The following is a 17,985-nucleotide window of genomic DNA, read 5'->3' as shown; positions in this document are numbered from 1 at the left end:
GAGCTATACCGTTAGCCCTGGCAATATACTGTTGCTTCTCTGTTACATCCTATTACAGCTGTTCCGGAAAATAATGAGAATCACGTGAGAACAACGTGCGCCCAAATTTGACGTATTTACTACATTTGATAAATAAATATTGGCCCTTCTCCTCAACGTACACCTGTATAACTCGCTCATGTTAGGCCTCTGAGGTCCTTTCTTGAAAATTTACAACAAATACTATAATGATATAACATCTAATCATTGTCTCTGTTCAGATGGGAAGGGATATATCCTGTAGCTTCCGGCAACACAGCGGAGCCACCTCGGCATCTGTCATACTTCCTGTTTACTGATGAGAGGTCCCAGAGTTTGACAGCATATATTCAGGCAATGGCAAGGTCTACAAGAGTGTCTATATGTTCTGATAATTGCCGAAGCAAGCGCGTACCTAAGGGTTATCAGAGTTATCCCGAGACTCAGTCACTCATCCATCGACTAAAACAGGCCAAATTCATTATTGACCACTTTGAAATGGTCGCTGACTTCTGAAAAACAACTTGACAGAGGATGCGAACATCAAGCCAAGGTGTACGTTGAGGAGAAGGGCCAATATTTATTTACCAAATGTAGTAAATACGTCAAATTTGGGCGCACGTTGTTCTCGCGTGATTCTCATTATTTTCCGGAACAGCTGTAAATGAGCGTATTTTTGGTAATATTCTGACCTTCCTCTGTTACTCTGTCTCCCATTTAGAAACGGAACACTTCGCATATTTCAACGAGTTCTTCTGCTGTACAATCTCAGCGGCCGGCAGTCAAGAGTGAACCGTCATGAATACCTCCCATTCATTTCGGACTCGGAGTCCAAGGCGCTGACAAAGACGACATGGGGGATGAACTGGATGACGGGTATTTCTTAAGGCCCATATCGAAGCGTTCGAATGTAGATGACATGGATCCCGTTCTCGTCAACATTCTCCAGCGAAAATCATCATACAGGTTGGACCGGCCCCGAATTGAATTCAAGTTACTGCGTTCGTCGAGCTCCCTTGCGCACGCCCTTTCCTTCGACCCAACTTCCAGTTTGCTATGCAACCCGAACCCAGAACTTGTCTAACCGCTACGGTTGATTGATTGATAAGTTGCAATAACTTCAAATATCTATTGCGGTAGAGTAGTTTCCCGTTTCTTTGCTGGGACCTCCAAGACGATATCGCATGCACACTCGAGTACGCCAACTGGTATCGCATAAGTTAGTCCTCTTAAGCATTAGACGTCCAGTAATACCTGGCTGGGAATAGTCTCGTAAACCAAACTCAAGGGCCCGTATGAATACATAAGTCGTTCAGTGGACGAATAAATCGTCGTTCACCTTCTAGTTATACCACCCTAGGGCTTCCAAGGCGATGAAGCAGGTCCTCCCACTCCCGCTGTGAGGTACATTGCACTGCCGTTCTGCGCAATGTAAAAGCAATCTTCGAGGCGCACGCCGACCTTGCCCTCGATCTACACTCTCGGCTCGTCAGAGAAAGTATGCCCTGTCTGTAGGATGACCTCATTCCCCCCATTCAAGTTAGGGTCCTCATGGACCTCCAAGCCAATCCCATGTCCAAGGCGGTGCGTGAAGTTCTTTGCGTACCCCGCAAGATCGAGAAAGAACCTCGTCGCCTCGTCGACGCGCTTGGCGACTACACCTGCATGGGCAGTTCCAAACGCGATATTCTGGGCCGAGTGGACAATGTTCCATATTTGGAGATGAGTTTTGGGGATGGTGGAGGCGGGGAGGGCGAGTGTACGTGTGACGTCGCTCCAGTAGCCGTGCAAGGAGGCGGTGCAGTCGAATAAAGCAAAGTCTTCGGGGCGGAGACGGCGATCTGTGCCGCTTCCGTGGGGGAGGGCGGCGTTTTCTGAGCGCGGTGAGATGGATTAAGTCAGGAAAGGATGGGTGCGTACCTCCAAATAAGGTAAGGCATCCACCGTCTTTTAATCCGGCGTCGGCGAGGGCGCGTGCGATGAGGTTTCGGGCGTCGGACTCGCGCATGCCGATGTGCATTTGTTTGTGTGTTTGATGGCTGGAAGAGTCGCCTATGGGTGTATTAGCATCTCCAGTATATGTAATCAAGACACGCACACCTCGTTGGCACGCTTAAGCAATGCTAGCTCTCCCTCCGACTTGCGTTCTCGAAGTTGTCTGATCTTTGTGGGTGCAGCAATCACAGTAGCCTTTGGGAACGCCGTTCGTAGGCCATCAACGATGAAATGACGAATACTTCCATCTACAAACACGGTCCCTTTGATGTCAAGTAGCTGCGAATACGGAACCTCATCCTCTGCTCATTCCACCCACATCACATCAGACAAGATAGAAAGTAACAGAGCACGCGTGCTTTTGAACTTTGGCGTAAGAACCGTCACCCGGGCAGAGGCATCCGCGATAAGCAGTAGAGGTCTCTCGGAGAGGTGCCAGTGCGGAGTCGAGATGTTGGCGTAGTACAGAGCGCTTGCACCGGGCTCAGCGATGTATGCAGAGGCGTTGAGAGCGGTGAGAGTCTTGCCGAGGGTAGACAAGCGGGTGTGGAACTCGGAGGCGGAGAGTGGGCCGAGGTGTGAGCAGTGAGAAGACGTCTTGCTGACCACTTTGCTAGGCAGACGCGATGGGTAAGGGTAAACTATCAAGCACGCTGCCACCAACGCAAGACAGAGCAGGTACCATCCCCTTCGTTTAGCCTGGGGCGGCGGCGACGCTTCGACCTTGCTTTCAGATGCTATGGAACGCCAAGTCAAGTACCGGCCCGAAGCACCTGCCAGGATATGCCGCAAATCCCGGCCCGAAGTCTCAATTTGTCAATTCCTCTTTTTGCCCTTGAATACCATGGCTTCGCCAACCCCGCTCCCCCAGACTCAGAGTAGCCCGAAACGTCCACTGCTACTCCAGAAAAATTAGCGGAACCCACAAAACTCGGTCGGCCAAACCAACCTTAGCGGCGGCGTCTACCAACGGCGACTGCCACGCCATCCTTTCACATTATTAGTAATTACTCGACCCGCATTCACTCTCGCAGCATCGCGCCAGCGTTTAATGAAGCAGATACATTCAATTGTGATCTGTCAGCAAGTCTTCTTGCTTTCTTCCACCATGGCTTCCCCCACCTCGCCTCCCCCAAAGCAACTGGAAACATTCACCTCTGCACCCGAAAACCAGGATACGCAGTCGAAAACCTACGCATACAGCGTTGAGGACGGCTATTTTTCGTTATGCTTGGCTGTCCGTTGCACGTAGCTCACGACGAGGTGATCACAAGGCAAACGTCATCCAAACCTATTACACACAATCTTGGACATCGCATTGGCTTCGACGTGCATAAGGATCTGTACCTAAATGGTGGGAGCGAGGCATTCTTCGAGACGTTCTCTAGACAGGCTATTCATTCTCAGAACTCGCCAGGGTTGTATATCGAGGCCCGAGGATATTAACGGTTCGATTTCACGGCTTCAACTCATACATATTCACTAATTACCTCACATTTCTGACACTACCATCGCATTCTGACCTCGAATCTCCTCTGTTCCTACGTTGTATGACAGAATATACTTCTTTCTCCAATTCCAATACGCTCCCTACGTAAATGACCATCGCTTGAACTCTAAGAGAGGCAAAGTCGGCAGTGTATGCCTTGTGCTTTTACATTGTGCGGAACGATAGCGCAATGCTCACACCTATCTTCGAGTCAGTTCTCTTTCGTGTCTTCCAGAGTATAAGTGGAGTTGACAACTTAAATTTTAGGGAAGCTTCCCGTAGATTGCAAGGCCATACTTTGCATGGTACGTGGTCATAATTGCGTGACATCAATCACTACTAGTGACGGCGTATATTTAGATGTGCTCTGATCCTTCTGCCAAAGATGTGGGAAAGGCAAAGCAAGCTGTTTTTGATGTCTACAGCATCTCTTTCCACAACCATTACCATCTCCTCAGGATACACGAACGGCGACTCGATGGCGAAGATTTTTACCTTGGTTAAGAACACGGCAAAAAAGGCTATTCCCTTTGTCAAGAAGAGGGGCATTGAGACTCTTACAATGCCTCTGGAATGTCTAAAGGTACGTGGTCACCAGATTTCAGCAGGTGATTGTTGTTGCTGATGGTCATCTAGGCGGCTTCTGGGTTAATCCCGGTACCTGCCCTTGGACCAACAACGGATATTGTCCTTTCGATCTTGAAAAAGGTAGATCAGAGCCAGCAGAATACGGGGACCGCCCATGAAATTGGAAATCTGTGCTTGAAGGCTCATGTCACGTTATCTGAGCATCTGCAGAGCGTGGAAATCACGTCTACACTATTGGACGGTATTCGACAATTTGAAGCGTATGTCCTTCTTTACCTTGCTCAGTCATCTTTTATCTGAGTATGCTGATAGGGATTTACATGACGTTGAAAACACTGTCGAAGAGTACGAACGAAAGATGTCGATGGATCAAATTCTTTATTCTAAATCATACAGCGATGAATTGCAACGTCTCGAAAAATGGGTTAACAGTACCCTGTCGCTTTTCCAAGTAAGCAGTACAGCACTCTCCTGATTCGGATGTCGTTTTACCGATTGTTTTAGATCAAGAAGTTACTTTCACTTGATGAAACCTGCGCAAAGATTCAACATCCTTACAGCACATCGAACAGAATACTGTAGAGAATAATGCATCCCTACAGCACATCGTGAAATTGCTGCTTATGAACCGCTCTGAACCTGCTCCGAAACCCGAAGAACCACTGGTAGATGTAATTTAAGCCTTCCTGACAAAAACTGGAAGGGGTGCTCATGAAACCTTTAGATTGTGCGGAGAAGTCAGCTCACTCTCTGCGAAGAGATCTTTCATGGTCCAGGGTATAGCATTCAAAGAGCAGAAATGGATGGAAAGATCGTTACCATCAAAGTGTTCACAGGCTGTAAAGCGAAATCGGTACGATACCCATGTTCTCATTCTAGGCTGTTGGTGCTAAGCCATTGCTAGACCTGGGAAGCGTCAAATTTGATGGACTTGAAAGTTATGTACGTGGTATTAATATTCTGCACGTGTTGGTTACATAGCTGTTCTGTAGGCATCCCAACGTAGCTCACCTTATCGGGGTTTCAAGTTCTGATGAGCGGGGGGCCCTGTTCTCGGTGTACAATCTCGGTGATATAATTACCTCGTGCTTGGAGTGAATGCCTAATTTACAGAATATACAGATATCAAGGACGATATTCACGATGTCATTCAGTCATGGTCAATGATTGATTCCGATATCATTCTCTATCCTTTGCTCGACAAAATGGTATGTATAGCGACACCTGTGATCAGCTGTTCCACGTTCTTACAACTGAATCAACAGTTTAAGGATATAGACGTAGGCGACAGCTGTTTGTATCGTTTTTATGTACTCATTTTCACCCAGAGCGGATGGACTCATTTGTGCGAACAAATTTGTCTGTTTGCTCCGTTTGGCGAAGTAGTAAGCACGACAGTATCCTTGATACTCATAACTGAATGCCATGATACAGGACTGTGATCTTCTTTATGATGCCCACGGACGATTCGTCGTCTCACTCCCTCCAGAAGCGGCCAGCTCCCCAACCGCCTTGGTCTCTCCTGCGGACGATATCGAAATACTTGAGTTTGTGATGGGCGACACCCGCCATAACGCTGAGGTTGGTACTCCTGTTTGCTTGGATTGAACTGCTTGTTGACAGTGCGAATGCAGGTCGTTAGAGTAAATCATATCGGTTTGTCTATGCTTGAATTTGTCCACTGACCAACCACTTAGACGATAGGTACGTGGGTGAAAGCACAACGTCCACTAATTTTTCGTTTCATATGGACGTGAGCTTAAACCTGCGGGGACTTGTTTGGCAGACGACCAGTGGTTATGACACGGACGTATGTGAGATCTCACAGACATATAGCATTCATACCGACTTACCTTACAATGCAGTGATTCAGGAATCAAGACTTGTTTTCGGATCGTAAGCCAAAAGCCCAGGCCTAGGCTTTTCGTAGTAGACTAGTATATGACAACTTTCAATACTAGACATTCTTGCTGATGACGCGCATATACCATGTTGTGTCCAGTACTGGGTACTGAGGCACAGCGCCAAACATCCGTCAGCCTCGACCGGAATTTTTGGTTATGCGTCTGGTGAGCAATTCCAGAACGACGATAAAAACACTGTACAACTGCGGTATCATTTCAAGTTCTCGGCTTCAATCTTCTTCAGCCTCTTCCCCCCTGTGCACACACATATCAGCACCCAACGTCGCGTCCACAAAAGGAACTCATACTCGTACCTATGGCTCGAGTTGCGCGCATATTAAAAATTCCATGTCAAAAATATATGTGGATCAGTTCAGTAACTCAAGTTAAATCGCACTGCGCGAAGCTTACAAGCAAGTCAATCACCTCCCCAACATCCTCGTCTTGTACCGGCTGGGCCACAAATACTACATCACTCTTTGTCTTTGCCTTCGAGCCTCATCGCATCTATCTGTCGCTTGTCTCATACGTGATATCTTCACCCTCTACCCAGTATCGTCCCAGTCGCATCATCTCCGCCCATATTTCAAACGACTGGAATGGCAGAGCCAGCGCCAACTTGACTCGGAGGAGACAGTGAGGGATCGCTGCGCTTATCGAGCGCCTTGTACTCTGGGAGTCAACTATCCAGAGATTACACGCGTACGTACCAATCTCAGCATCTGCCGTGTTGTACAGTTGCCCTTCCTGTGTGCTGTGTGACTTAGAGGAGGAAGTTCCGCAGCCGGATATTCCTTTAGTGATTTTTCGATGGTAGATCTTTGCGTGTCATATGGTGTTATTACTCGGAACGACTTGTTGCGCTCCTGCAAGATCTTCGCAACCTTGACCACTGCCTAGGGTTCCTTTTCGTCCTGAACCCAAGCGTGAATGAGTCGAGACGATACATGGCTAGAGGGAATACTTACAATCCTGCTTTGATGTTCCCGTCCTTTCGGTATGTTGACAAAACGGCAACAGGTCTTCGACGATATGTTACGGATAGTCTTGTGTTTTTTATTGTAGACATGTTCGGATATAAAATCCCCGATTGGCATAGGCATGCGATCTGTGACCGTATGAGCACACGTAGCATGCATGAGCAAGGGATTTCACTCACACTGGTGTCAAGAAAGTGTATTTTCCGCCAAAGGTGCTGCTTTTCAAAGACACTTTCCAACTCTGAGATGTCACTGTGACCATAGGGCAGCACTACAAGTTCTGCTGAGATGATGGCAAGTTTTGGAAAGAGACTATAAACATACGCTGTTTGTCGTCTCCGATGAAGACCATCTTCTGCAACGAAGATGAATACCGACGAATCACGGGTAAATCGCTACCAATTTCGATCTGTATTGCTACGTTGAAAATGATTGATTCTACCGGTACTATCTGCGCGATAGTGGATAACCTGGTGCAGTACATACTAGGACAGCATACTGAGGGTGCGAAGGCACTGACGAAGTATGATACGCGAACCCAGAAGCAGCGTCTCCATAGCTACTCTGCTGCTGGGGAAATCATCGGAACGAATAAGACCGGACTGTATCCATATATACAAGTGCTCACGCCTGCACAGTGCAAAATGTGACTGAGTGAGGAGATTCAAGTACTTTCTTGAATACGGGCGAATGCAAGAAACGCACCCCTCGGAATCTGCCGCAAATACCGGGCCGAAGTTTCCTCTCAATTTGTCAACAACTCCTCTCGGTTTCTGCCACCATGGCTTCGCCTACCCTGCCTCCCCCAGACTCAGAGCAGCCCGAAACATCAAAATCTACCCCCGGAAAAGTCCCTGAGCCCACAAGTTCTGAAGACCAGTCAGCAGAACCGACCCCGGCGGCGACGGCGGCGGCGCCTACCAACGGCGACTGGCAAGCTATCTTTTCACCCCAGCACAACACGTATTACTTTTACAACACCGTCACGGGCCAGACGACATGGGAAAACCCTTTGATGCCTCAGCCTGAACCCCAGCCTGAAACGGCAGCGTCTTCCTCATCTTCCTCATCCTACGATGCTGCTCTAGCAGCAGGTATCGACCCTTCCCTCGCCTACCTCGACCCTTCCCTCTCTGCCGGACCCAGTGGGAGCGTCGGTGCCTACACCGCCACGGCAAAGTTCAACGCGCGCACTGGCCGCTTCACAGCCAACGACGCCCGTGATCCGAGCCATATGTCCGAGTATGAAAGAGCGAAGCGGATGAGTGAGTTTTATTTTGATGTGGGGGCGTGGGAGGCCCAGAGGGATCAACAGCAGCAGCAACAAGAGGAGGAAGGGAAGAAGAGGAAGAGACCAAGTAAGAAGGATTTGGTGAGTCCTAGGTTTTGTGTTTTTTTTTTTTGGAGGTGCTGGGCTAATGGTTATGTAGGATCGTTTCAAGGAGCAGAAGAGGCTTAAAAAGATCGCAAAGACTGCTTGGTTGCGAACTTGATCATATGTTCTTTTTCACAGTTGATTCAAGTCACATTATTTTTCTCATTGCTTCAACGTACACGTATATATCAAACGGCCTGCCAGGCTACAATTTACGTCGTATTCGCCGGCCAAAAGCCTTACAGGTAGAAATAACTTTAAGAGCTCGTTCACTTCGTCGCGCCGTTCTCCTTCCTCCTGATTTCAGGCTCAACCGGAAATCTCTGATCGTCAGGAGAAACAGAGTACAATCTCTTCCATATATGTTGCAGAGGCCCTGGCGTCTTCCAAGCGAGCTCGTCATTGCGAAGCCACAGCCGGATCAGGTGTCGTCTATCCCATCATAATAATATCATCAGAAACCCCCGCAAGAAACCATTTACATCAACACTCACGTATGCTCCTCGTCATCCCGGAACGCATCCCGGGAATGCAACAAGCCCAGACTGTTAATATATTGAATATCGCCCTTTTGGAAATTCAACCCCAAGGAATGCTTCTCAGCGGCGAAATGCAGCGCATCGAGTGCTTCCGCCTGAGCCTCGGAGATGGGTGGTATATGCAGACTTCGTTTCTGCAACCCGTACCCCGTGAAATGTCGTCGGGAGTACTGAATTATGACGTGTCCGTCTTCCTCGTTGTAGAAGAGGAGCGGACGCGTCGTGTACCCTGGAGATCCACCAAAGCTATGAACATGAGCGTATAACCCAGACGTAAAAGACTCGTCAAACACACCTATCCAGAGGCCAGGGCTCCGCGAGCGTACGGATAATATCAGGGCGCGTCGCTGCGATATCATTGTACACCTTCCCTGCGCTGCTGATCCTCGACACGCCGCCCTCAGCAGCAGACTGGATAGCCAGCAAGGCAATGAGGTCCCCGACATCGGTGTGGAAGACCTGTTTGTCCGTCGTGTATGCCGAGTTCCCGATCCCGCCTTGCTCGTGGGCGTGGCTGACGGTGAGGTCTTTGATGTGCGCGAGGACGGACCCGGTGGAGTCTTGTTTTCCTCGGGCGGAGCCGACGTGTGAGGATATACCTGTTGGGGGTGAATGTGAGTCGAGATGGATCCACACTGGGAAATGAAATGAGAAGAGCGTACCAGCGTAGAGGATCGCCAATTCTGTTTTGGTGTACTGCTCGATTGGGATGGTTCGTAAGACGAAGAATCCCCGGCCAGAATAGAGCTCGCGAGCGAGGTCCTTCAGGGTGGGGCTTAAGGTAGGAAGGGGGAACGTCTCTCTGCTTATGTAGCCTAGTGGTTTTCCCGTGCCTAGTAAAAATTCGGTTAGATATAATTCGAAAATAAAGGAGAGAGGGGGGACCTTTGAAATACTGGAGTGCCCGGTCGATCTCCTCCAGCTCGGCGTCACGAAGCTGGTACACCCACTGGTCCTCGCTCGTCCAGTCTTTGCCCTCCCAGACGATAGGCCCTTCCACGCGAGGAGGGAAACCCTCAGGGAGGGCAACCTCCGGAAGAGAGGGATCTTCAGCCAGACGACGCGCCGTACGCGCATGATACTTGGCCTTGTCGGGGTGGTACGAGATGTCAGGTTGCTTCGAGTTTGAGTCGTCGGTGATTGAAATACCCATAACTCTTCCTTGCCTGTCTGTCCGTCCGTTCACTTGACGCGCCCTATAAATAAGGAACACGGATGAGAAAAACCTCAGGGACCAAGACGAGGGGTTCTTGACGCGATGTATACCCGACCTGCAGGGTGGGATAATTAAGGATTGGATAAATTGGCCTTTGGAAGGTGTGCCTTGTATAATGGGAATGCGATACCCGCCTTCTCACACGCCAGGGGTGGGTCTTGCGAATTTAGAGGTGAGGTGAACTTGACGCTGTTCGGTACCGGGGTTAAGATCTAAGGGCCCGCACGAGGACAAAGAAGTGCCCTGTTGGAGAAATTTGAGAGACTAAAATCGTGGGCGGAGGATTAAATATGGGGGTAAATGGGAATATGGGGGGATCAATGTCTCCGAATGTCTGGTACGTATATGTTTCCGGTAAACGTAACCGTAGGCTTGGTCCGAATATCGTGAGGGAAGGTACGGGGAGCCGATGTGAGCACGATGCGTTGTAGAGGGCCTTGGGAGAAGGTGGCGGTGGGTTCGACTTCTTGTGTTTCTGGAGGTGAGTCGTGGATTACTTCGTCGACGTAAGAAGACACACCTGCTTAATTGTTTGCACTAGGAGTTGGTAGGAGTGTTGAGTTTAGTGCCAGGGCCGGACGGTCCGGGATCGTTCATTTGTTCGTTCTTTCCCTTACCGTTTGTTCGCAGGCTAAGTGCTAATGCAAATGATCTATCCACCCTATGGGGGAGCCGCATCTGCAGGGGTGGTCGACTGTAAGAATACGAACCCGTCATCTTTACGTTCCCGTTTCCCTCTCCGACAGGCATTAGGAATGGTGATTTTCATTTCAAGGCTAGTGCATGCCGGAATAAACGCGTGTATTATCAGATGTTCATACCCGAGGTCCTAGGATTGGTGAGTTACTCCTCCACTTGCAGTTCCGTTCAGTCTGGCTTTGGCAATGGTAAATGGATTTAGACCTATAGAATTAATATGTATCAGTGACTTGACAGACGTTGACAGTACGAATTATACGAGCTCTCCGATGGTAATATTCTCCTCTTTTTTCCGGCTCCGCGTGTCTTTGCAGCCGGGTTACTGTCGAGATTAACGTGATCACACCACCATTAACGTTGATTTGCCCTAGCTTTAGCGGCAAATATACGTGATGTTACACTCAAATATACAACTATGAAACCGTCCAGTGACCCAACCAAAGCGAACAGCACGAAACTCACCATAAGCACGTTATACAGCCTCCACAACATCCTCCACTCCTTGTTCCGGCTCCGCAAACACTACATTATCCTTGGTCTTCGGAGCTGGATTGCTATCGAACGTCATCACCACCCTCAACGTCGACTTTCCCCTCGTCTCGTACGTGATATCTCCATCCTCCTCTCCCCCGTCTACCTCGTCATGCACTTCCACCGTCCCAGTAGTATACTCCGCCCGGACCTCGAACGGTAGAATCGGAGGCAGAGCTAGGGCTAGCTTGAGGAGGTGGGGGATCGCTGCACCCATTGCGCTGAGATGGAGAGTTTTGTATCTGCGAGTTCTTTAAGCATACAAGAAAGGAAGGAAGGAGACGCAGACGGCGTACCCATTTTTCACAGCGAGGTCCTTACACCGCCGCATATACGCTCCCAGCGACGTCTTGCGTGTTATACAAATGAGGTTCTTGCCCTCTTTATGTGCTGAGCGTGGGCCTGTGGCAGATACGGACGTTGGGACTATCGGGAAGGGTCTTGGTGCCGAGAGTCGTCTCCTCTTGCGATGCGTTTCAGGTTCTGCAATCGTATGGTCATCAGCAGTCAATAATTTGACACGCTTTTACGGGATTCACGAGAGTCATTCTTGCGCTTGTTTGCCATCCGAGTCCGTGTGATGAATCAGTACAGTGATCAAGGTCAAGTGGCCACTTTAAGCAGTCTTCCTTTTTACCATCATCACGGTCACCTGGCCTTGCTCATTTCCCATTTCTTCTCTTTATTCGTTTTCCGTTTCTACATAAACAAAACGCATATACGATGTCCTCAAGATGTGGCAGAGCAGAATATTCAGATGTTGAAAATCAAGAAACTGATCAAGAGTCTTGATTCTGCTAGAGGGTACGTCCTTCCTTCCTGCTTGCTTGTTCTTACGATACTGAATTACTCTTCAGAGCAGGAACGTCTATGATCAGCCTGATCCTTCCCCCAAAGGTCCGTCTTCGCGTCAGCGTAACCATAATGTGGTATTAATCGGCAACTCCACAGGATCGAATATCCTGAACGTCTGCCGTGTTGACGCAGGGATACGGTACAGCGTCCAACATCACATCCCGAGTCAATCGTCTCTCCGTCCTGGCAACCATCATCAAAACCCAACAGCGCCTCAAGCTCTACAACCGAGTCCCTCCCAACGGCCTCGTGTTCTTCGTCGGCACGATTCTAACAGACGAAGGCAAGGAAAAGAAGGTCTCATTCGATTTTGAGCCTCACAAGCTTGTTGACACGTACATCTCCCAATAAAATGAAAAACAAGTATCCTGATCACCCGACCTCCAGGTCCCTCTACCTCTACGACAATAAATTCCACACCGAAGCCCTCTCAGAACTTCTCAAGTCCGATTCTCGCTTCGGGTTCATCGTCATGGACGGAAACGGCACTCTTTTCGGGACGCTCGCAGGGAACACCCGCGAGGTCATCCATAAATTCACCGTCGACCTCCCCAAGAAGCACGGTCGAGGAGGTCAGTCCGCGTTGCGTTTCTCTCGTCTTCGTGATGAGAAGAGAAACAACTACGTGCGGAACTGGCGGTGCAACATTTCATCACCAACGATAAGGTCAACGTCACGGGCCTCGTGTTAGCAGGAAGCGCGGATTTCAAGACGGAGCTCGGTCAGAGTGATATGTTCGATTTGAGATTGGGGGCTAAAGTTGTGGATATTAGTTATGGTGGGAGGATGAGTTTAATCAGGTAGGATTGGTGATTTGTGGGGGGGATCGTGGTTTCTGATTATGGTTCTTTAGGCTATCGAACTCGCCGCAGAGTCTCTTGCGAACGTCAAGTTTGTGCAGGAGAAACGGCTCATCCAAAAGTACTTTGATGAGATTAGTCAGGATACGGGTAAGTACTGCTTTGGTATCAAAGACATGCTCAAGGCTCTCGAACTTGGAGCCGTCGAGACTCTGATTGTATGGGAGAACCTTGATATTACGCGTTACATTCTCCGTAATGCCGCTGGAGGTACGCACCCCTCCTTTACTTACCCCTCCTTCTCATCCACTAACTACCCCACAGAGGAAATCGTCATCTACCCCAACAAAGAACAAGACCAAGGCCGTACCAAATTCCTCGACAAATGCACCGGCCTCGAAATGGAACAATCCGAAGAACCATTCTCACTGTTTGATGTCCGTTGTTATTATAGCACCTTGGAATATGATAGAGCGATCCAGAGAAGAGCAGATTCAATTTCATCGAAACTGGAGCCCCAAACTCATCAGATCCATTCATGAAAGATCAACGAGCCGACTTGTCACCATATGCTCAGATGTCTTAAGGCATTGCGAGTTGTCCAGCAGAGGAAAATACGAACGGGGAATGCTGAGCAGTGGGGATAGTGGTAACGAGGCAACCTAGTAGGATAGCTGTATGGTGCTTGAGACATAATGTAAAATAAAATACTTGATCTGATTTTCAAAGGCAGGCGCAGAAAGTATAGAGAATTATGATGATAAAGATAGCAAGAAGCTGAGGATAAAGTCTGCACGAAATATTCCCAGTGGCTCCACAGATTGTTTTGTTGACACGGATAATGTCAGTTTGAGATCAATTGCAGATTGAGATGGTGACAGAGCAACTGACCTCTTACCGTCACCACCACTTCACCATGACCATCACGCCCTTTTGGCAGACTTCCACCGCGAGTCTCTATCTGCTTGCAGGGACATACCCAATGCAGGGATCTAGATACCGCCCTTTGCCCCTGTCATCGACTTCTCTCTCCTCCGCCAGTATGCCTTTCAGGATCGGTGGCTACTATATGTCTTTCCCCGCAGTCTACAGAGTGATGGAAGCATTTGAAATACCCAATCCCATGAACTACGACGACACTCTGCTCGAATTTGCCATCACCACTACCACTATGTTTCTGGTTTCATAGACTTTGGCGCTGCTACAGGCTCACTGTTTCCTGTCGAAATGGTGTCCTTTGCTCCTCGCAGTTGCCAGATGCTTGCGTTGTGTCGTTGTCATAGGTCGGGCATCGCTACAGGCACACTGTTTGTCATTCAAACGATGGGCTTGATCATTTGCGGTTTCCTGATACCTGCGTTTCGTGGTTTTCATAGGCTTGGGCGCTGGTACAGGCACACTTTTTCTAGCCATAAGGTGTGCTTGTTTCCTCACCATTGCCCAACACCTGCGTTGTGTCGCTGTCATAGGCTCGAGCACCGCTACAGGCATGCTGTTTGTTATGCAAATGGTAGGCTTGGTTGTGTGTGGTTGTTCGACACCTGCGTTCGTTGGTTTCCATAGGCTAAGGCTTGAGCTCTGCTATACAGGCGCACTGTTCGGTGAAATGGTGTGCTTCGTCTGTCATGTTCGCCTGATGCCTGCGCTTCCCGGTTGTTACGTCCGCTGGTGGTCTCCTTTGCGAAGGATCTCACCAGTCTGGTGGTACTCAGTGTTTCGTTGACACAGGCACTCTCTTTTTCGAAGGAGCTTGCCTGTTTCGTTGTTCTTGGTTCCCGTTTCATCGCTTTCATGGGCTAAGGCCCGAGCATCGCTGCAGTCTGTGGTTCTTTCTTTCTTGGTGGATGAGTCGTACGCTCCCATTGTGCTTGATCTCTTCTCATTGCTGCTAACCTGTAACTTTCCATACACCCCATGGTCCGTGCACCATGTCTCACTCTCCCGTTACGTATTTCTCATTTGTTCACATGTTCTTTCATCGTCATTACTGACGCACATGCCTCATGAGCCACTTCATAATACTCCTCCTTTTCGACGGCAGTGCCTCTCAAAGGAGTCATACACTGCACCGGATTTTCAAGGTACACGTCTGGTTGCTCGATCGCGCATTGTTATCTACGTTCTGTCTCATCCCCATCACTTTTCATTCAATCGTGTACCCTGCGAAGAGTCTCTACTCCGCGAGACGCACTCAACAGTGTGATTACAACGGTATGAGCCTTCGCAGCCACAGCGCATGGTTCGCCATGTCAGGGCTGTGGACCCGGCCGTTCCTTATTGGGACCTGGCGCCGGTAACACCACCACCACCACCACCACCACCACTAGCGTACCGCCACCATGTTCCTGGTTTCATAGGCTTTGGCGCTGCTACAGGCTCGCTGTTTCCTGTCGAAATGGTGTGCTTGGCTCCTCGCGGTTGCCAGATGCTTGCATTGTGTCGCTGACATAGGTCAGGCATCGCTACAGGCACACTGTTTGTCTTCCAAACGGTGGGCTTGATTATTTGCGGTTTCCTGATACCTGGTTTTCATAGGCTTGGGCGCTGGTGCAGGCACACTTTTTCTAGTCATAATGGTGTGCTTGTTTCTTCACCATTGCCCAACACCTGCATTGTGTCGCTGTCATAGGCCCGAGCACCACTACAGGCACTCTGTTTGTTATGCAAATGGTAGGCTTGGTTGTTCGACACCTGCGTTCGTTGGTTTTCATAGGCTAAGGCTTGAGCTCTGCTGTACAGGCACATCGTTCGGTGAAATGGTGTGCTTCGTCGGTCATGTTCGCCTGATGCCTGCCTCATAATATGTTCAACACTGGTAAAAGGCAAAGTCAATATGAGATCCTTCCCAAATGTTATCTTCCCTTTCCCCTTCCCTTCCCCGTATCTTGTCACTCCGAGTCTGTGGTATCGTCACGATGCACTCCGTCCGTTTCTTTGTGGTCTGTGTGTATGTCTCATATCTGTCTCGCTTTCTCTTGTGGATATTACACAAAGTCCGTCTTGCATTTTTGTTTTCGTCATGCATTGCCGCCAAATCTGCCAGTGCTTACAACGTTGGTACTAATGGGGCCCGTATCTCTCGAAGTCTCCCGTGATTTTCGGGGCGTTCAAGACGTGGATAAGTCAAGAAGTCTTGTTTGAAGGAATTGTCCGTACTTTAGGAATTATTACGCTTCACTCCTGTTCTTTATTGTACCCCATGAAGAATCTCTACTCCGCGAGACGTACGCAACCGTGCGATCAAAACGGTACGAGCCTTCATGGCCACGACGCATGGCTTGCCATGTCAAGGTCGTGGACCCGGCTGTTCCTGATTGGGACCTTGTGCCGGTACCAACACCAACACCAACACCAACACCTCAAACTGAGGCTAAGTTAATTGGCGTCACACGCCCATATTAAGGTCAGACAACTCAAAATGTGACCTCGAAGAGATAGCATCCGTTTGGCGCGCACATGGTGGTCAAGTTGATGTCATTCCAGAATGGTGGTGATAAGTGGTCGGTCAGTAGACAAATTCAAGCATAGGCAAAAACCAATGTGATTTACTCTAATGACCTGCATTTGCGTGTCAACAGGTACTTCAAGCCAAGCAAACACTCATACATTTTGATATCACCCGCAGGAGAGACCAAGGCTTTTGACTCTTCCAGACGGAGCGAGACAACGAATCGGTCACGGGTATCATAAAAAATATCAAAGCACTGTATCATGGCATTCAGTTCTGAGTATCAATAAGTATACTGTCATGCTTACTATTTCTTCAAACAGAGCAAACAAACAAGTTTGTTCTTTCAAATGCTTGCATGCGCTCTGGTTGAAAATAAGTGCATAAAAGCAATGCAAGCAGCTATCACCTACCTCTACCTCATCAGACTGTTGTTTCAGTCATAAGAACATGAAACAGCTGATCACAGGTCTCGCTATACGCACCATTCTCTTTAGCAAAGTATCGTCAGAATCCATCATCATCAATCTTGGCAGGATGATATCTTCCAATCGGCACTTGATATCTGTATATTCGTAAATTGGGCATTCACTCCAAGCAGGAGGTAATTATATCACCGAGATCATACACCGAGAACAACGCCCCCCGCTCATCAGAACTTGAAACTCCGATAAGGTGGGGTAGATTGGGGTGTCTACAGAACAGCTATGTAACCAAAATGTGAAGAATCTTAATGGCACGTACATAACTTTCAAGTCCAACTCATTTGACGCTTCCCACGTCTAGCAATGGCTTAGTACCAATAGCCTAGAATGAGGGCACGGGTTTTGTACCGATTTTGCTTCAGAGCCTGTGAACACTTTGATGGTAACGATCTTTCCATGCATCTCTGCTCTTTGAAAGCTATACCCTGGACGACGAACAATATCTTTGCAGAGAGTGAGATGACTTCGCCGCACAATCTACAGGTTTTATGAGCACCCTTTTCAGTTTTTGTCAGGAAGGCTTAACTTACATCTACCAGTGGTTCTTCTGGCTTTGGAGCAGGTTCGGAGCGATTCATGAGCACCACAGTATTCTGTTCAATGCGCTGTAGGTATGCATAAATCTTTGCGGAGGTTTCTTCAAGCGAAAGTAACTTCTTGATCTAAAACAATCAGTAAAAGGACATCCAAGTCAGGAGAGCGTACTGCTTACTTGGAAAAGCGACAGTGTACTGTTAACCCGTTTCTCGAGGCGTTGCAATTCATCGTTGTACGATTTAGAATAGAGGGTTTGATCGATTAACATCTTCTGTTCGTACTCTTCCACAGTGTTTTGGAAGTCGTTCAAATCCCTATCAGCACACCCATATAAAAGCAATGATTGAGTAAGGTAGAGAAGGACATACGCTTCAAATTGTCGAATACTGTCCAATAACGTAGGCGTGATTTCTACGCTCTGCAGATGCTCAGATAACGTGACATGAGCCTTCAAGCACAGATTTGCGATTTCACGGGCGGTCCCCGTATTCTGCTGGCTCTGATCCACCTTTTTGAAGATCGAAAG

At 48.6% G+C, this 17,985-nt stretch overlaps 10 protein-coding genes across 10 annotated transcripts; 5 read left to right on the top strand and 5 right to left on the bottom strand.

Annotated features, from left to right (window-relative positions):
* Positions 1-1,374: 1,374 nt before the first annotated feature.
* Positions 1,375-3,001, bottom strand: EV420DRAFT_1623857 (peptidase M24, structural domain-containing protein; the record flags this gene model as incomplete). The annotated part of the gene is made up of 6 exons (XM_060475972.1): positions 1,375-1,440; positions 1,498-1,892; positions 1,939-2,057; positions 2,117-2,307; positions 2,329-2,701; positions 2,940-3,001. The coding sequence occupies 6 exons, from the start codon at positions 2,999-3,001 to the stop codon at positions 1,375-1,377; spliced, it is 1,206 nt and encodes a 401-aa protein (XP_060321637.1).
* Positions 3,002-3,917: 916 nt separating this feature from the next.
* EV420DRAFT_1684026 (uncharacterized protein) lies at positions 3,918-5,966 on the top strand (the record flags this gene model as incomplete). Its single annotated transcript, XM_060479251.1, has 11 exons — positions 3,918-4,085; positions 4,139-4,350; positions 4,403-4,541; positions 4,651-4,761; positions 4,815-4,943; positions 4,995-5,032; positions 5,083-5,159; positions 5,213-5,298; positions 5,356-5,370; positions 5,419-5,475; positions 5,525-5,966. 11 exons carry the CDS (start codon positions 3,918-3,920, stop codon positions 5,696-5,698), a joined length of 1,206 nt encoding a protein of 401 aa, XP_060321636.1. The 3' UTR covers positions 5,699-5,966.
* A 711-nt stretch (positions 5,967-6,677) lies between these two features.
* Positions 6,678-7,458, bottom strand: EV420DRAFT_1282801 (uncharacterized protein; the record flags this gene model as incomplete). Its single annotated transcript, XM_060468308.1, has 4 exons — positions 6,678-6,890; positions 6,942-7,102; positions 7,150-7,245; positions 7,299-7,458. The coding sequence occupies 4 exons, from the start codon at positions 7,456-7,458 to the stop codon at positions 6,678-6,680; spliced, it is 630 nt and encodes a 209-aa protein (XP_060321635.1).
* Positions 7,459-7,755: 297 nt separating this feature from the next.
* On the top strand, positions 7,756-8,467 carry EV420DRAFT_1488803 (uncharacterized protein; the record flags this gene model as incomplete). The annotated part of the gene is made up of 2 exons (XM_060470655.1): positions 7,756-8,346; positions 8,405-8,467. The coding sequence occupies 2 exons, from the start codon at positions 7,756-7,758 to the stop codon at positions 8,465-8,467; spliced, it is 654 nt and encodes a 217-aa protein (XP_060321634.1).
* A 151-nt stretch (positions 8,468-8,618) lies between these two features.
* EV420DRAFT_1282790 (uncharacterized protein) lies at positions 8,619-10,041 on the bottom strand (the record flags this gene model as incomplete). Its single annotated transcript, XM_060468307.1, has 5 exons — positions 8,619-8,781; positions 8,844-9,134; positions 9,184-9,487; positions 9,551-9,721; positions 9,774-10,041. 5 exons carry the CDS (start codon positions 10,039-10,041, stop codon positions 8,619-8,621), a joined length of 1,197 nt encoding a protein of 398 aa, XP_060321633.1.
* An 894-nt stretch (positions 10,042-10,935) lies between these two features.
* Positions 10,936-12,138, bottom strand: EV420DRAFT_423857 (uncharacterized protein). The gene is made up of 4 exons (XM_060482043.1): positions 11,874-12,138; positions 11,631-11,817; positions 11,266-11,576; positions 10,936-11,007 (listed from the first exon to the last, which is right to left on the bottom strand). Exons 1-3 carry the CDS (start codon positions 11,899-11,901, stop codon positions 11,276-11,278), a joined length of 516 nt encoding a protein of 171 aa, XP_060321632.1. The 5' UTR covers positions 11,902-12,138; the 3' UTR covers positions 10,936-11,007; positions 11,266-11,275.
* EV420DRAFT_1623854 (translation release factor) lies at positions 12,092-13,575 on the top strand (the record flags this gene model as incomplete). The annotated part of the gene is made up of 9 exons (XM_060475971.1): positions 12,092-12,138; positions 12,197-12,200; positions 12,322-12,524; positions 12,577-12,814; positions 12,856-12,961; positions 12,994-13,020; positions 13,062-13,259; positions 13,314-13,426; positions 13,462-13,575. The coding sequence occupies 9 exons, from the start codon at positions 12,092-12,094 to the stop codon at positions 13,573-13,575; spliced, it is 1,050 nt and encodes a 349-aa protein (XP_060321631.1).
* Positions 13,576-14,992: 1,417 nt separating this feature from the next.
* Positions 14,993-15,264, top strand: EV420DRAFT_1598022 (uncharacterized protein; the record flags this gene model as incomplete). The annotated part of the gene is made up of 1 exon (XM_060474989.1): positions 14,993-15,264. A coding segment is annotated over one exon (272 nt), but the record flags the coding sequence as incomplete, so codon positions are not given.
* A 340-nt stretch (positions 15,265-15,604) lies between these two features.
* EV420DRAFT_1598017 (uncharacterized protein) lies at positions 15,605-16,292 on the top strand. Its single transcript, XM_060474988.1, has 2 exons — positions 15,605-15,986; positions 16,033-16,292. Exons 1-2 carry the CDS (start codon positions 15,839-15,841, stop codon positions 16,128-16,130), a joined length of 246 nt encoding a protein of 81 aa, XP_060321629.1. The 5' UTR covers positions 15,605-15,838; the 3' UTR covers positions 16,131-16,292.
* A 242-nt stretch (positions 16,293-16,534) lies between these two features.
* EV420DRAFT_1654198 (uncharacterized protein) lies at positions 16,535-17,967 on the bottom strand (the record flags this gene model as incomplete). Its single annotated transcript, XM_060478797.1, has 11 exons — positions 16,535-16,547; positions 16,596-16,693; positions 16,746-16,802; positions 16,851-16,865; positions 16,923-17,002; positions 17,055-17,131; positions 17,182-17,219; positions 17,271-17,399; positions 17,453-17,584; positions 17,635-17,773; positions 17,828-17,967. Coding segments are annotated over 11 exons (918 nt in total), but the record flags the coding sequence as incomplete, so codon positions are not given.
* Positions 17,968-17,985: the final 18 nt, after the last annotated feature.

Source organism: Desarmillaria tabescens (assembly GCF_030435595.1).
Source record: "Desarmillaria tabescens strain CCBAS 213 chromosome Unknown EV420scaffold_199, whole genome shotgun sequence".
Classification (NCBI taxonomy): Eukaryota; Fungi; Basidiomycota; class Agaricomycetes; order Agaricales; family Physalacriaceae; genus Desarmillaria; species Desarmillaria tabescens.
The sequence above is the reverse complement of the archived record's forward strand: the minus strand, read 5'-3'. Positions and strand labels throughout refer to the sequence as shown.

Coding starts and splice junctions, on each gene's coding strand:
- EV420DRAFT_423857 (XM_060482043.1), bottom strand. CDS start 11,901: ATGGCAAACAAGCGCAAGAATGACTCTC. Junction 11,818..11,873: donor CAAGCGCAAGAATGACTCTC/GTGAATCCCGTA, acceptor ATACGATTGCAG/AACCTGAAACGCATCGCAAG. Junction 11,577..11,630: donor GACCTCGCTGTGAAAAATGG/GTACGCCGTCTG, acceptor AAGAACTCGCAG/ATACAAAACTCTCCATCTCA.
- EV420DRAFT_1598017 (XM_060474988.1), top strand. CDS start 15,839: ATGTTATCTTCCCTTTCCCCTTCCCTTCCCCGTATCTTGTCACTCCGA. Junction 15,987..16,032: donor GTGGATATTACACAAAGTCC/GTCTTGCATTTT, acceptor CAAATCTGCCAG/TGCTTACAACGTTGGTACTA.